At 39.8% G+C, this 15,725-nt stretch overlaps 1 protein-coding gene across 3 annotated transcripts in view; it reads right to left on the minus strand.

Moving 5' to 3' along the window:
* Positions 1 to 1,780: 1,780 nt before the first annotated feature.
* usp10 (ubiquitin specific peptidase 10) overlaps positions 1,781 to 15,725 on the minus strand; it is a 21,152-nt gene continuing 7,207 nt past the window's right edge. For 2 of the 3 annotated variants that reach the window (XM_037689618.1, XM_037689602.1), the window contains 11 exons: positions 14,031 to 15,245; positions 12,215 to 12,306; positions 11,766 to 11,875; positions 11,630 to 11,688; positions 11,446 to 11,549; positions 10,987 to 11,086; positions 10,125 to 10,305; positions 8,502 to 8,667; positions 5,756 to 5,900; positions 4,821 to 4,886; positions 1,781 to 4,650 (listed from right to left, as the gene is read on the minus strand). In XM_037689618.1, coding sequence (XP_037545546.1) covers positions 4,463 to 4,650; positions 4,821 to 4,886; positions 5,756 to 5,900; positions 8,502 to 8,667; positions 10,125 to 10,305; positions 10,987 to 11,086; positions 11,446 to 11,549; positions 11,630 to 11,688; positions 11,766 to 11,875; positions 12,215 to 12,306; positions 14,031 to 15,245 — 2,426 coding nt within the window. In that variant the 3' untranslated portion in view covers positions 1,781 to 4,462. The remainder of the gene's footprint in view (positions 4,651 to 4,820; positions 4,887 to 5,755; positions 5,901 to 8,501; positions 8,668 to 10,124; positions 10,306 to 10,986; positions 11,087 to 11,445; positions 11,550 to 11,629; positions 11,689 to 11,765; positions 11,876 to 12,214; positions 12,307 to 14,030; positions 15,246 to 15,725) is intronic. The other variant, XM_037689610.1, reaches the window with a different exon arrangement.

The raw sequence follows: 15,725 nt of genomic DNA on the forward strand, positions 1-15,725 counted from the left end.
AAACGGGCCTGGACATGTGCTGTCGTGAGCAGAGACACCTTGCATGCCCTTCAGGGTCTTAAACCATGATGTAGTGTTATTAATGATCTCCTTTGAGACTGTGATCCCAGCTCTCTTCAGGTCATTGCCCAGGTCCTCCCATGTAGTTCTGAGATGATTCCAGAACTTTCTCAGAATCTTCCTTACCCCACAAGGCGATATCTTGCATGGAACCCCAAACTAAGGAAGGTTGACAGTCATCTAGTGCTTCTTCCATTTTCTAATAATTGCAACAACAGTTGTCTTCTCAACAAGCTGCTTGCCTGTTGTCCTGTAGCCCATCCCAGCCTTGTGCAGGTCTAGTTTAGTCCCTGCTGTTCAGCTCTTTGGTCTCGACCATGGTGGAGAGGTTGGAATGTGATTGTGGACAGGAGTCTTTTATACAGGTAGCCACTTCAAACAGGTGCAATTGCAATTAATCAATTAATACCTGATGATTGCAGGAGGGCTTCTTCAAAAAATAAAAAAAAAAAAAAAAAAAAAAACAACCGGATAGTCAGAATTCTTGATGGTTGGTAGGTGATAAATACTTATTTCATGCAATAAAATGCAAATTAATTTATAAATTATTTATATATATATATATATATATATATTTTATATTTTTTCATGTTCTCATTTTGATAAATAACTGGAGGGAACCCATGAGGAAAGATGCACAAATGTGGAGTTGAGGGGAATAAATACAAAAAACATACGAACGAGGCTGATTAAAAAAACAAACCAGAGGAGATGGAACAGGAAATGCATAAAAACACTTGAGTTCAGAGGTTTAGAATCAGTGGAATGATAAATACAGACACTGTGTGGAAAACCCAGTAGCTCAAGGTTTTTACATTTGTGATTTAAAAAGACTCAAGAGATCACAACTGCAGGTAGGTAAAACCTGACCATCTCGTATAAGGGTTGAATGCGTATACATGCTTAGAACATGTATGTGGTTTTACCAGTAAACTGAATAAAAAGAAAAATATGTATATGTATAAATACGTATGCCAAAGTTTTAGAACTGGCAACTTGATACGTTTGCTCTATGGTTACTGTGCTTAGTGCTGCTCACAAAGATAATTTAGTTATGGTAATTAATAACCGTGTGCTTTGATTTTGTCACTTTAAATAGAATTTTAAAACGCACACAAAACTATATTGCTCTTAGAAGCTGTAACTGAACAGCACTTTCATAAAAGTATTTAATGGGCATGTGCTTTTGTTAGAAACGCGTAGACGTTACATTTAAAAGGGAAAAAGGTCCGACAGTTTTAGAAACCCACTTAAAAAGACACGAGGAGGAGTAGGCAAATTTACATGCATCAACCTAAAGGCAAGGCTTTACGGGCTGGTGGTGCATCTGCAGGAATCAAACATGCAATTTTCTTCCTCGGGCTACATGCCTATAAAACAAGACACGACTGCCTTCGCACGTTAAAAATACGAAGGATACCGATGATTGCAAGTTTCTGAGGAACGTTTCAAAGAACGGCGCGGCTACAGTGAGGAATAAATAGCATGGAACGCTACATGCTAGTGTGGAAAGAACAGAAAAAAATCTTACAGGGCAAATTTTTCAATGATGGGTCTGCTTTCCATTAAACCAAAGCGAGGTAAGCTCTGCCACAACCCCCACAAACCCTGTGGGCTCTGAAGCTGCCAGCTAGACCTCAGGAGGAGACACGACGGATGACAAATGCACGTGAAGACAGTTAGAAGAAAGCAATTAAAAATATGCAAAAGACCAATAATCTAGATTATTTTGGTTTATTGTGCACATTGTTGTGTAGGCCAGTCCAAAGTCTGGAGGTTGCAACGTTCTTCAGTATCGACTATAAGAAGAAAGCCAGGTACTCCTCAGATTACACTTGATCAGCAAACTGCTTTGTGCACAATCCTTTATTTGAACATTAAAACAAAACAGGATGCTGAAGGCTCAAAATTAAAAGACAATAGATTTTTTTGTTGTTGTTTTAAAGGTCAATATCCCAACAGTACCCAGCAGACAGTAGTGTTTGGAGCACACACTGAAAAACATCATTGAAGCTCTTCATCAGCACGTTCCTGACCCGTCAACAAGGCGCCAAGCTGAACCAAACAGAAAAGTCCAGGTGTCCATTTTAAATCCCCATCTTGGAAACATTCTTCGAAAGGTGAAATAAAATATGCAATCAACAATGTCACTTTTTTTTTTTTTTTTGCAGAAATAAAAGCCAGCAGCACAACTGAAGTGGAAGCTGTGTTGAACCAGTGGTTTACAGAGCATGCCGTTTCCTTTGTGCACCGAATGGACAAGGCAAAATAAAGTTGGAGCACTGACTCTATGAAAGGCAGTAGGGCTGATGTGATAATGTCCTTTGGTTTACCTGAAAATGTTTCCGACTTTAAAACCCACAAGATAAATGACACTTTGCATCACATATTTATGCTAAAATATAGAATTTTAATCCAATAGACAATTTGCTTTAAACTAAAGTAAGCTTTCAGATGTTATTTCACTTTGACATTGCTATAAAAAAAAAAAAAAAAATTTACAATATGCTGCACCTTTTCTGGAAAACTGATCCAGTCTCGTCTGCGACTCGCTTTACTAAAACTGGCATGAGCAAAAATAAACAACACACAACGTCCACAGGAGACTCGAAAGAAAAAATGGAATTAAAACGACCAAATTATGGAGCAAACTTTGAGCTCTTTTAACACTGAAGTTGATAATTGTTGGGAACAATCTGGTCTGTCTGGAGTAATCATGGGAATGATTAAAAAAAAAAAAAAACAACAAAGGCAAATAAATACCAAGCAAATAACTAATTTATTTGTATTTGTGCTTTAGCCTGTTTATTTTCTTCTCAAACTTCAATTTCATTGCAAGCATATTTTTCTGAAGGGAGCAAGAGCAGAAGGACATCGAACAAGTGATCGACAACAAAAAAAACTAACTTTCGTTACGTAAAACAAAAATTATCACAATGAGCAAAAAATAAAACAAGGAAAAGCAAACGCCATGTCCTTTTGTGTGCGTTCATCTGTAGAGCTAAGCACGGTCGTAGTTCAACTTCCCCCTGCCTTCCATCGTTACGCCAAACCAAGATTAAATATAGAAACCTTTAAATCTTCATACCTGCTTTCTCTTCTGTAAAGGGGAGAAGATGGCGGCTCAATAACACCCCGCCAACCCACCAATAAACAGGTGGATCCTTTTGACAAGCCAAAAAAAAAAATATCTAACAAGCAGTGGAGAAAGAATAGATGGACAAAAATGTACAAAGTAATCAGGAGCAGGTTTTGCACTGGAATTTTCTTTGATCAGTCGCTGTGTCTCCAAAGCAAGAATTAAAAACTGGCACAGTCTTCCAGGACACGTACAGATTTTCGGTCAGCAAGAAACATATTTTTTTGCTCCTTAAGTTTTTTTTTTTTTAGGTTTTACTTTTTTTTTTTATTTAGATATCTGAAATATGCATTTGCCTGTCATTTTGTGCACAGAAGCTTATTTTGTATTTAGATTCTAAAGCGCATTAATAATTATTTTTTTTTAATTCACAATAGTCTAAATCTAAACCCAAATACCATAAGAAATATATTTCAAAACAAGGAAGCTGTAAAGTTCACATTTTATACGCCACGTGGTTTTCTTTCTGCTTTTGATGGCTCGAGTTGTACCTTTAAAAGCATCATAAAAGTGAGGACATGTAGGAGGAAGAGCAGAGAACAACAATCTGGTCTTGGGGGGAGAGACCCATGATACTGCTGGTGCTGGGCCTTTTCATGGGCAAACGAACGGTAAGCTTTCAAACTGCTGCAAATTCATCGGGCCAACAGTTCTCCTTTAATAAAAGGCAAACACTGATATCACTGGGTTATTTCCACAAATAAGGAGTTTGCACAGGTAGATTCCCTCTGCAGTCCACTTTCAGACTGTGGTAGAGACGTAGCTCCTCCTGTGCGAGTTCACTGTTGGCCATGAGAGCCAAGAGCCTCGGTCTGGGGCAAGTCTTAGGTTCAAACCTGCAACCCTAACCTCACCTTTGTCAATTCGACAGTCCTTCCTTGCTGCTTTAAAATTAAACAAAAAAATAAAAGAGAGGAAAGAAAAAAAAAACTGCAACGATGTGCAGAAAAAAAAAAAAGAGAGCAGTCACAGGAAAACTGTTGTGAACGCAGCTTGCTTCTCTTCTTTTGAAAATTAAAAAATAAAAAAACGGTGACGAGGAGAAAGGCGTTGGAAAGCTGGTTTTCAGGAAAGCGGAGACGGGAGGGAAGAATAGGAAAATCTTGCAAAACAAGTTGGGCAGTGTTCCTGTTTATTAGTTTGGTGTGTATTTCGTTAGATGTAGACGCACTGTCAACAAATGCACCTTGACATGTCTGTTAGGTGTGTGCGTGTTTGTGAATGCGTTCGGATATTCTTGTGTGTGTAGGGGGGGGGGGGTGTCTACAGCAGGTCGACGCGGCGGTAGTACAGCAGGTAGGCGGTGCGCTCAGTAGTCTGCTTCACCACCTGATACTGGGCGATGACCTTCACCGTCTGGTCGTCAATACGCAGCCAGCCGTTAAGACCAATGTGGAAGACGTCAGTGGTGTAATGTCCGCCTGTTGCGCTGTTTCCATGGTGATAAACAACTGGTTTGAATGAGAGAGGGAGGAAATCAAAAGTCAGAAACGTGGACAATATTTACGATCGTTTAACTTATAGACAAAATATTTTCCACACTGAAAACGATTTACGAAAGTATGCAAAAGAACAACCAGTTAGTAATAAATGTGATCAAATAAAAGAATATATAACCCACCTGCAAAGAGCCTGTACGTTCTTTGGCCTTTCATAACCTTGCTTCGGACTCCAGAGGACAAAAGGTCTGAAAGGAAAGTTTTTCTTTTTTAAAACACTAAATTATAATTTTATGAACTATAATTACACACAGAAAGAGATGCACCTTGTGCTCCTGGTAGCTTGCTAAGGGTTATTCTTCATAAAAAAAAAAAAACAATGTAAGAATTCAATTTAAAACGAATTAAACAAAACGCCTAACGCGAGATGTAAATGATTTAAAATTAAAAGACGAGAGACAAACGTGAACGTGCAGATACAGAACGTTCGTTTTATTTGTTACGTGCAAAACCAACACCAGGTCAACAACACGATGAAATGCTTAGGACGAGAAGAACCGTCTCAACTGGCCAAAAAAAACTAACAAGAACTATCAAAGCGTGCAGCAAAAACACTTCAAACATACTAAAACATACAATTTATTTTTTTAAATACTAAAAAACAAGGTGACCAGGTAAGAAATATAAAAGAAATATGAATAGTTTAACAAATCTTACCGTCACTGTGACCCACATTTGTGCATTTATTTTTAACAAAACATCAAGCTAACCACAAAAATACTGGTTTTAAAGCATTTAAATGTTTCATTTGAATGAAGTTAATTTGTCTTTATGGCAGATTAAAAAAAAAAATACACTATTTGAAACCCTCTTATCCTGTAGTTTTGATTTTTATAAGAAAAATAAATCATGTGCTTTTGTTTGTTTTTTGCAGATTAAACAAATTTACAAAGATTATGACGAGGATGAGAAATAGTTCTCAAACTAAAACTTCAAAGCTCTGGTTCTGCGTGTAAAGTGTGTGTTCCCTTTCCATAAATAATAACAACGGAGTGAGCAGAACAACTCGATGCACTCGAAGAACCAGCGGGTCAGACTCCGCAGGGTTCATGCATACCTTTGCTGATTTCCAGGTCAACAGGGTAATCGATGTTCTTCGTCAATTTCTGGCAGCCTCCGGTCTTTTCAAAAACAAATCTTTTGAGGTGAAGCACCAACACGGGCGGCAGCTCTTCCAACGTTACCTTCCGACTGATCTCAATCTGAAAGCAAACGCATAAACACGAGACGCACCGAGAGTCAGACGGCGTCTACCGACAGTCCCAGAACATTACCCCGAGTTACAAAGTGTCTTAAAACACTTTGGAACAGCAGATTCAAGATAAAAGCCAATAAAACTCTTGAAACGGTTAAAAGCTTAAAGATGTTTAAAAGAACAAAGCAAAGGACCAAAAAAAAAGAAACATTTTGTTAAATTCACAAGAGCTTGTGGAGCCACTCAAAGGACACAAATCACAAACTTCTGTACTTTAGATAAAAGCAAAGAGACAAGTTGTGGATTATAGTTATTTGTCTCTAGAATAACTTTAAAAAAAGTTTTATCTTTTATAACCAACCCCCCCCCAAACACAGCTGTGATGCAGATGTTCGTTTCAGCTGAATGTTCACAAACATTTTTACTCAACAGTCTGGGTGTCTGTGCTGAGGCTCCTAAACAATCAGAACAATAACCGTGAAAGAAAAGTCTGCAGGAAGTGGACGGGCCACGGGGACGTCGTGTAATTCTCACCCACTCGGTGCTTTCACAGAACGTCGTTACAACTTTTTGGGCTCTTACGGTTAGAAAACGTCTTTTTAGTGAGCAGTTCCAACATGCAGGGAAAAGTTTGGCCGTACCAGCTCAGAGTAAAAGGAACAGTCAACTTGGTCACCTCACAACTAGGCCTGTCGCGATAACAAATTTTACTGGGCGATTAATTCTCTTAGAAATTATTGTGTTTTAAATTAGACTGTAATTAGTAATTGCTGTCAAATTTAAGAAGAAATGTTGGTTAATTTGTTTTGAGTGTAATACCTTTTTTTGACCACTGGATGGCAGTACAAGACTGAACTGAAGGATGGATAGTGAGGGAGCGAGCAGCATGTAAATGGTAAATGGACTGTACTTATTTAGCGCCTTTCTATCTTATTTCAAAACACTCAAAGCGCTTTACACAACAACCTGTGCCTCAGTTACCCATTCATACAGCTCTACTAGATCTCTACAAAGCTAATTGAACAAATCATTCTAAAGAGACTCATCAGTGCTCCATGACATTCATGCACCGATGGGACACACATCAGAGGCGATGAGGGGTTCAGTGTCTTGCCCATGGACACTTCGGCATGTGACTGCTGGTAGATTTGAACCCACAACTCTCGCACTGGAGGACAACTGCTCTAACCACTCAGCCACAGCCGCCCCTTTAAGAAAAATGGGAGGGAGGCCCCTTGACGTGACATGGGCTCTCTCTCCTTCCTTTTTGTCGGTTCTCAAAATGGCGGACGCTCTGTGTTGTTTGAGCTCTTTAGCATAGCATTTTTCACACAAAGCTTTAAAAAAAAAAAATTTTTAATCAGTAAACAAGTTCTCAGCTTCTTTTTTCCATAGAAAACAACTTTTTACACGAAGGCACCGGCTTCAAACGTGAATTTTGGAGCTTCGACAAGACGGAGGTTTTCGCCCTGAGGTCGGCCTGTTAGCTTTTAGCTTAGCTTCTCAGCAAAAACGTGATTTTGGACGGTTGAAACAGATTTTAAAGAGAAAGGGAGGGGTCAGTGAAGAGCACCGGAGTTGAGCCTTTTTGTCATCCAGTGTCTTCAATAGAAAGAGAGATGAACTTCATTTCATTTTATTTTATAGATATACTTTTTAAAATGTTTTTTTATACCGCTATAGTACAATTTAACAGTTTCATACTTTTGTTATTTCATTTTATGCTTATGTTTATTAAATGTTTTCATGTTAAATGGTTATTGTTGCACCGGGGTCTGAGAGTAATGTAATTTCAATCCTGCGTATGTCCTGTAAATACTGAAGGTTTTGACAATAAAGTGACTTTGACTTGACTTTTTTTGAAGAAACAATAAAGCCGATAAATGAAAATGAGGTTGATAATGTGAGATTTATCATGCGATTAATTGATTGACTGTTTATTATGCTGCATTCACTGTAAACAGAAGTGGGGGAGTCATTTAACGATGCTGCTGTTTTGCTGTGCTTTTACTGAAGGCAGGTTTTCAGAATTACAAGACAAAAGAATGAACCCACATTCAAGTTCAGAGTTTACAAAGCCAATCTGTGACAAGCTTTTCAGCTAGCTGGTGAAGCAGCAGATCTGTCGCGTCAGGTGTGGAAGGGTGACTTTGTAACACCCATCCAAAAACAACGAGTAACCTTTTGTTTCAGGCACTGAAAGTCTGTACAGTTACTCTACTGTTTATCACGTGCAAAGTCTTTGTCAAATTAATGTTTAACTAAAGTAAAAATCACAACTTGTGTACAACTGGATTGTAAATCAGCCTTTAGGGCACTTGTGCCCCTCAGTATTTAGATCTGTGGTGCAGTGTTTGAATTGCCCAAATCAATTTAAGGCATTACTCTTAATGAGACTGTGCCTAAAATGAATGATTACAATCCAAGCTATTTATCCGAGTTCAGTTTGCTGCGTTTTGTTGTGAACTGTCAGGTTGAATTCTGCAGGATTAGGATCATTTGTACATTTATAAAAACGGCTAAACAAATGCACACCTCACAATTTAAAAAAAAAAGTTATTTAAGTGTGAAACTCTGAATTTACAGCTTGAGAGAGCACGTTATTTACCTCCTGCTTGGTTTTAGAGGTGTAGCCCTGGACAGACTCCCGGGCCACTAATGTTTCGAGAGCTTCCTGCAAGGTGCGGATCTTCTCAGACTGGATGTCGAGCTGCAGGGTAAAGAAAGGCTGCAGTGTTGCCGACTCTTTAGAGTTTTGCTGATAGACCACCGATCTGAGAAAGAAAGATAATCCTCAGTAAAATATTCTGAATTTTAAAGTAAAAAAAAAAAAAAAAAACACTGGACTTGTTATGAAGGGATTACAACATTTCAATACAACTCACTGGTACTACTACAATATTTAACTTTTTCCTACAATTTAATTGGCAGCAAATACGACAAAAGTATTTTCCGCCGTACACGTGGCACCGGCCTATAAATCGCATCAGTCCAAATACGTCTGATAAAGTGGAAAAACCCATAAATACGTCGCTTTCCCGTAAAAGTCGCTTCTATTATATGTCACCGCTGACGCGTCACGTTTGTTACGCATCACCGCTGACATCCTGGAAATGTGGGCCGGTGTTGTACCAAAAAACGATTGGCTGCCAAAAAGCGGCTGCGGGGGCGTGCACAGGAGGACTTTAACGAGATTAACACTTAAAACAAGTATTTGTTTGCTCAAAATTATAGTAAAGATGCGTCTCAGTCTAACTTTTACTTAATAAATGCACTTCAATGGTCAAGGCAAGACAGCTGTGTCATTAATAGCCACTTTTACCTATTACATGACACAGCAGCATGCCATACAGCTCGAGTGCCATGTAGCGGCTGAAAATGGTAGTGTTCAATATTTTCAGTCAAAGTGAATGAAAACGGGTCATATCTCAGGCAAAAATTGGTTCATATGGGAAAAAAATTTAATCCATAAATTAAGTCGCTTTGGCGTATAAGTTGTAGGGCATGCAAATTGTGCAAAAATTGCGACTTGCAGGGCGAAATATACGGTAAAAGAATCAAAGTTTTACCGACACTGCCGTTTGAAATAATACAGTTTTTAAATGAACTCTGCCCATCTTTGTTTCCAGTTCATGATTCCTATAGCAGAGCATTTTCACTCCCAACATTTAATATTATTCTAAGAAGCCTATTCTGATTGCAGCTTTAACACAAATTTAAAAGGAAAACGTAATTAATTTTAATGACAACTAAAACACTTGACATTTAATGATAGCTGCAGCAACTCAAGACATACCAAGCTCTCAGATTAAAGGCCTTCAAAATGAAGCCTATGGATTTTAGCCATGCTTAGCTGGCATTCATACACACACACACACACACACACACACACACACACTTGTGTTTCTTTACACCAGGGGCACAGAATCATTCCTAAGAAAATAATCCGTTAAGATGTACAATAAACGTACAAAGGACTCTGCCAGACCAGAACCTCAGGAACAAACCATTTTACTGAGAAAAGCAACGGCTTCTTAACATTCTAATTTGTCTGAAAGAGCAGACCTTTATTTTTGTAAAAGTACCCGTGACTCACTGTCAACACCACGAGTGACGGGGAGAAAGGCGGCAAAGCAACATAACTAAAAATTTACATCAAACAAACTTAACTAACCAGGAGTGAAAGGATCAACATTTAGACAGCAAGGAGTGCGTCAAGTCACCACTTCACCTGATGTGTCCACCAAAAATATCGGTAATAGGTGTGCGGACGAAGTCGGATTGACGAGTGACAGAAGTCTTGTTACGAGGACCAACTTGTTCCCACTCTTCTTCACTTCCCTCTTCCTCTTTTTCAGCAACATCTTCCTCGACACCTTGCTGGGATTCTGGTCCATTGGGTGTAGGAACTTCTGTGGAGGGGAGGAGGCAAAAAAATCAATCGGTCTGAATGAACGGAACAATGAAGCGAGTCGACCAAGTGCATCTCGGTTTAGCTTGTAAAACTATTTTATAACAAAACTGATCGCGTGTGATAAGAAAACAACCGGCCGATCGCAGGCTTGCCTTCTTTAACGTCTGCGCCACCGCTCCCCCGTGTTCTACCTGAACTGAGTTTATTAGTAACTCGTAAGTAAAACTACAAAAATAACTTTGTTTCATAAACAAAATCATGAAGTTTCTACCCACGCGGTGTTAGTGCCATTATTAAATAACCGACTGTACAGTGTGTCATTTTATTATTCTTACTGCAGCCAAGCTGGAAGTGTAAACTGCAGTGTTTCCCTACCATTCTTCAAGGCGGGTGCACCGCCCTGTCAACAGAACCGAGCGCCCCGCCTACCAAATCCTCCACCCCCCACCTGCTCCACCTCTTCTGGACGGGGAGATTGTAGCAGCTCAGCTCAGACTCTAAACCGCGAGCAATACAAATGTATCAAAACTGAAAGAATTCTGATTCTGATCGTTTACTTTGTTAAACAAAACGGTTCCTTTATTGTCCGACTAAGGTAAACAAATAGAAAAGCCTTTATTTGTCCAAGTATAAATTAAATTACTCGTCCAAGTCTGATATCCACATGCAAGTTGCTTACTGTCATCCTGAGGCATGATGAGCTTTTTCAATGCCAGCATCTCCTCGTGCAGTCCATTGAGCGTAAACCCGAGATACTCCTCTGCATCCTCTTGTCGACCCTAAAAAACATTCATCAGCCTGCTGTCAATGTCATCATTATGTCATGTCATGATGTCAAACACAAGTGCTAATTTACAGACGTCATTCAGTGAGCTGAAGAGGACGTGTGTGCACAGACACGACGAGTCCTTCTGGACATCAAAAGATGTCTTTCTCAGAGTATTTAATTAATTGCATCCTTAAAATTGAAGGTTGAGTCAGCACAAATTATTTCATTCTGAAGAGCTATCCAATTACACAAAAATCTGTGACTCCCAAAGGACTTTCTGTTCCTGAAGGGTTTTTTTTTTTAATCATTCAAACAAAGACGCACTGCTTTGCTGTGAAAATGTAATTATCCCAAAGCAGCATATCCTACCTTCTCAGAAAGACTGGATTTGATGAGCGTGAGGAGTTTATAAATATAGGTTGGTTCAAACGGTACACCAGGTCGAATGTCCTTTACCACTTTATCACCAACATCTGTGGGAACGGCAAGAAATCACAGGTTAGCGACAGAAAGCGACGCCAAACGTTTTCACTTGCACTAATTAACAACTTACTTTGCGGTTTCGTTTTAGGTGGCGCAGGCATATTGTTGAACTCGTTCACCAGCCTTACACTACCAGAGAAGAAAAAAAACAAAGCTGTGATGTCGCCGAGACATTTTGGAAATAAGATTGTAAAAGCACTTCTTACAAGTTGTCCATCATGGGGGTGGAGGAGCACGGTCTCTGTGTTTCAGTATGCAGAGGAATGGACTTCATCAGGTGATACATGGGAGGACACGCAATCAGGGCCTGTAGGGTCTGAGCGCTCGGAGTTAAGAACTGGAACAGAATGAAGGGCAGGCTGCGTTGCAAAGGAAACGCATCCAAACGTTGCATTCTGAGAAATAAACCCGTATGTTGACATCACAGAACTTCAAACATTTCTTTCCTGGCACAGCCAAACACATCTACCAACAAACAGAAGTAAAAACCCTGACATTTAACTACCGGTATTTAAAAAATCCAACACTACTCTGAACCAGTTTACCCTCTGTGCCATTTTTAGCTTAGAAAAATCCTTTTGGAACAAGTGACGTTAACAACCAGTCACACAAAAGTAAAACGTGATGAGAAAACTAAATTCAGTGAAAAGGATACGGCGTTGATATAGCACCAGTTTCCCTTGTTGATCAACCCCCTTGGCTGCAAAGACACTGGTTTATGTATCAACTTCACATTCTCAATAAGTTCTGGGGATTCAAACAAAAACAATATTCTTTAACGAGTAACTTTTTTCAAGGACAAGACAATCACATGCAAGTCTCATTTTATGAGCGTTAGTATACCACAAGTACATTTCATACTAAAATAAATGTTTCTTTCTCCATTCCTGGCTCTGGTGACACCACAAAAGACCATCTGAGTAGGAGCAAGAGATTACTGTACCACGCCTAGGAAGGGTGACCGTCATCGAAAAAGCACGGCTCCCATGAGAACGTGGATCGTTTCAATAAACGATTTGAACAAACAAAAATCATTAGCTTAGCTGTAATTAAAATCAGAACGTATAACCCAATTAAAATGAATCAGAACTATGTTCCAGGGTGTGCAGCTTTATTGCTGTACTTCCACAGATTTTAATTAAGTCAAAAAAAAAATAATTGCTTTAAGACATTATCTGCATCATCAAAACAAGAAAAACCACAGAACCTAGTTTTGGAACAAACATTTCTACGACTCATTTATGATGCTTTGTTATTAATATTTCATTATGGTGGCATTTGACTGCAATAATAAATATTTTAAAGCGAAGATGCATTTTCCCCTACTTCCCAGTGGATCGTATTGACTCGACCAGCCAAGGAAATCCAACTTGGGACTGGAATACAGTTTTGTTACAGTTTAACCAAAAAGGTACACAGACTTTAGAAACAGCTGGTCTGTGGCGCCATGCCGCTCCATCTCAAGCAGTTTGGTCTTTTTAAAGTTGAAATGACACTGGCACAGACTAAACACGATCAAATAAAAGCACTCAACATTATGGAAAAACTTCCATCTGCCTGGAAGTGCCTTTGCTTTAACATGGCAGTCATGCCATGCTGTGTCAGTCTCCCACAGAAAGATTATAATTAAATAACGGGCTTTGCATCGCATGCAATTTCAGGTATTCAGATGTTTTAAAACAATGTGTAGCAAGAGTAACTTAAAGGAAAAAAAAAAAAATCAGGTTTCATTCATATTTGAAACGTTTTCAGTCACTGAGACCAAACGAGCATTTCACGTTACAGCATCACGTACTGCTGTGCACCTTACAAAACAGTGGTGTTAAACACAAAAACAGATCTCTGAACAGTTTGAATGTTATATTAAAGCACATAAAATGTATATTCAGGCACTGCAGTCCGTGTGACGTGAACAGACAAGTCTCCAGACTACTGGAGAGTTGGCTCTTACCCATTGTGACGCCTTACTTTCACCCGAGTGTTCTTGGGTTGCATAAACGATACAAAGAATTGTTTTGGGATCAAATCAATTAATGACGTGGAGTGTGAATTTAGACAGGGGAGACAGCTCTTGTTCTAAAGACAGAAATGATAAACACTCCTTTTTCTCACAACGCACGAGGCCCACAACGTACATGAGCTACTTTTATTACTGTAGAGGAAATAAAGTGGGTTAACGATTGAAATCCAAGCACTTGATATTTGACAACTACGCAGTGACGCCACCTAGTGTTCAATATTTAAACTATGGCTTGTCACAAGGGTTTATAAAAACTGGTAGGTAAAACGTTTTGTGGAAAAGCCGGAGCTGACACTTAATATTTAACTCTTTACTCAGTGATGTTTAAAACTGCATGCTCATTAACAATTTAATTCTTTTTTTTACATTCACACTAAATGGAAAATTATTTAGAAGGAACACACCCATCTATTGCACAAAACACTTTAGAAACACTTGTGGGAGATAATACCTGCAAGTTTAGGGGCCATTGGATCCTCTGACACATGGACAGGACCTTCTTTTATCTCCCCAACCTTTTCAGGCTGCTCTGGCATTGCAAGGGAGGGAGACACAACTTCCACAACATTTTTTACCTCCACAAAAGCCTGTGGGCCCCCAGGCAGAGGTTTGGAGTTGTGAAAGAGACTAGCCCAGGATTTAGGAAGATTGGCAGTGGACGCAGCAGGAGTTGCAGGTGACTGTGCCTGCTCTGTCGCTAAAGGCTGGGCGGCACAGTCTTGAGAGAGATGCTGACTCTGCTCCCCACTGTCACAGTCCTCTCTGGGTCCTTCTGCACTGACAGCAGTATTAGGCTCTTCTAGCCCGTTGGCTACACCACTGTCTGCTACCTCCCCTCCTTCTAGTTCAGTAGTATTTGTGGAAGTGATGACAGAGGGGATAGCCTCAGCAGTAGGAGGAGGTGGTGACTTGGAGTGGGAGCTATGCAGGTCATCTGAAAGTTCAGGGCTCTGAGGAGGCAAATGAACCAGCTGCTGATCTGCAGTCCTTGGTCCCTCTGCCATGCCTCTGCTTTGAGAGGAGGAACAAGAGGAAGAAGTTGCATTGTTGCAATCTGATAAAGACACTCCACTTGTTAAGTCAAAACAACAGTCATCAGGGCTATCACAAGTCCTCTGATTGGCGGTGGATGTGGGGGCAAACTCAGCAGCTGTAAGAGTTTCTGAGGGGACAGGTGCAGTAGTACGTTGAGCTGCTGACAAAGCCTTGTTATCAACAACTTCAGGACTGTGGTGTGAGCCTCCAAGTGCATGTCCATTCACTAGTGCTGTTACAGGTACTCCATCCGCTGCACCGATGCTGTTGCTTCCACCAGCTGATGGATCCAGATAGCTGTAGTACCCTGGCGGCCGTTTTTTCTTTTTCTTTCTTTCTCGTTGTCCAAGGCTGCCAGGTAGTCCATCCATGTCCTGGCATGACTGGTGATTGTCCAGGGCTGAGGCTTCTGTGTCAGGCCCGTCCAGAGAGTCGAAGTGGCTTCCATCAGGAACATCAGCTGCCGAAGAAGCCGTCTGTTGAGCCTTCGGAGAGGGCTGGCAGCCCAGGATGAACTCTGGAGCCTGGGGGTTGAGATTACTCGACACCTTATACAAAGGATCATTCGCCCCTAAAGGCTTGGAATCCATCAGCTCGTCAACCCCAAACTCAATGTGCTGATAATCTTCTGCTGCAGAGAACACACCAGTCGATTAAAAACACAAAACATTTAAAATTCAGCCTAGCCTATAGAGTTCATAATTAGATGCCTGCCTCACATTACTGAAGCTCTTTCAGATGACAAGACATAAAATAAACCTATACATGCCTAAGTGATGCTTTATAACATTTACACAGGCTCTAAAGGACAATGTAGTTTAAGTTACAAAACTGTCATCACGTGTAAGTAACCCCACCCATTCACAACCCCCACAAAAATTAAAATGCAAACTATTTTTGTCCTTTTTAAAAAGGAATAAAATGCTGTTATTTTTAACATCTGAATGAATGTAATATAATTAATAATGGCATTGGTTTATGTCAATGAAATTTAAACTATTTAAAACAGTATGGTACAAATTTTTTGAGGCATACCATTTTTTTTAGGAGTAAAGGACAGCAATATATTTAATTCTGTGATTTAAGGTGGGATATATATATATATATATAT

Source organism: Nematolebias whitei, chromosome 2 (genome assembly GCF_014905685.2).
Source record: "Nematolebias whitei isolate Nwh7 chromosome 2, NemWhi1, whole genome shotgun sequence".
Lineage (NCBI taxonomy): Eukaryota > Metazoa > Chordata > Actinopteri > Cyprinodontiformes > Rivulidae > Nematolebias > Nematolebias whitei.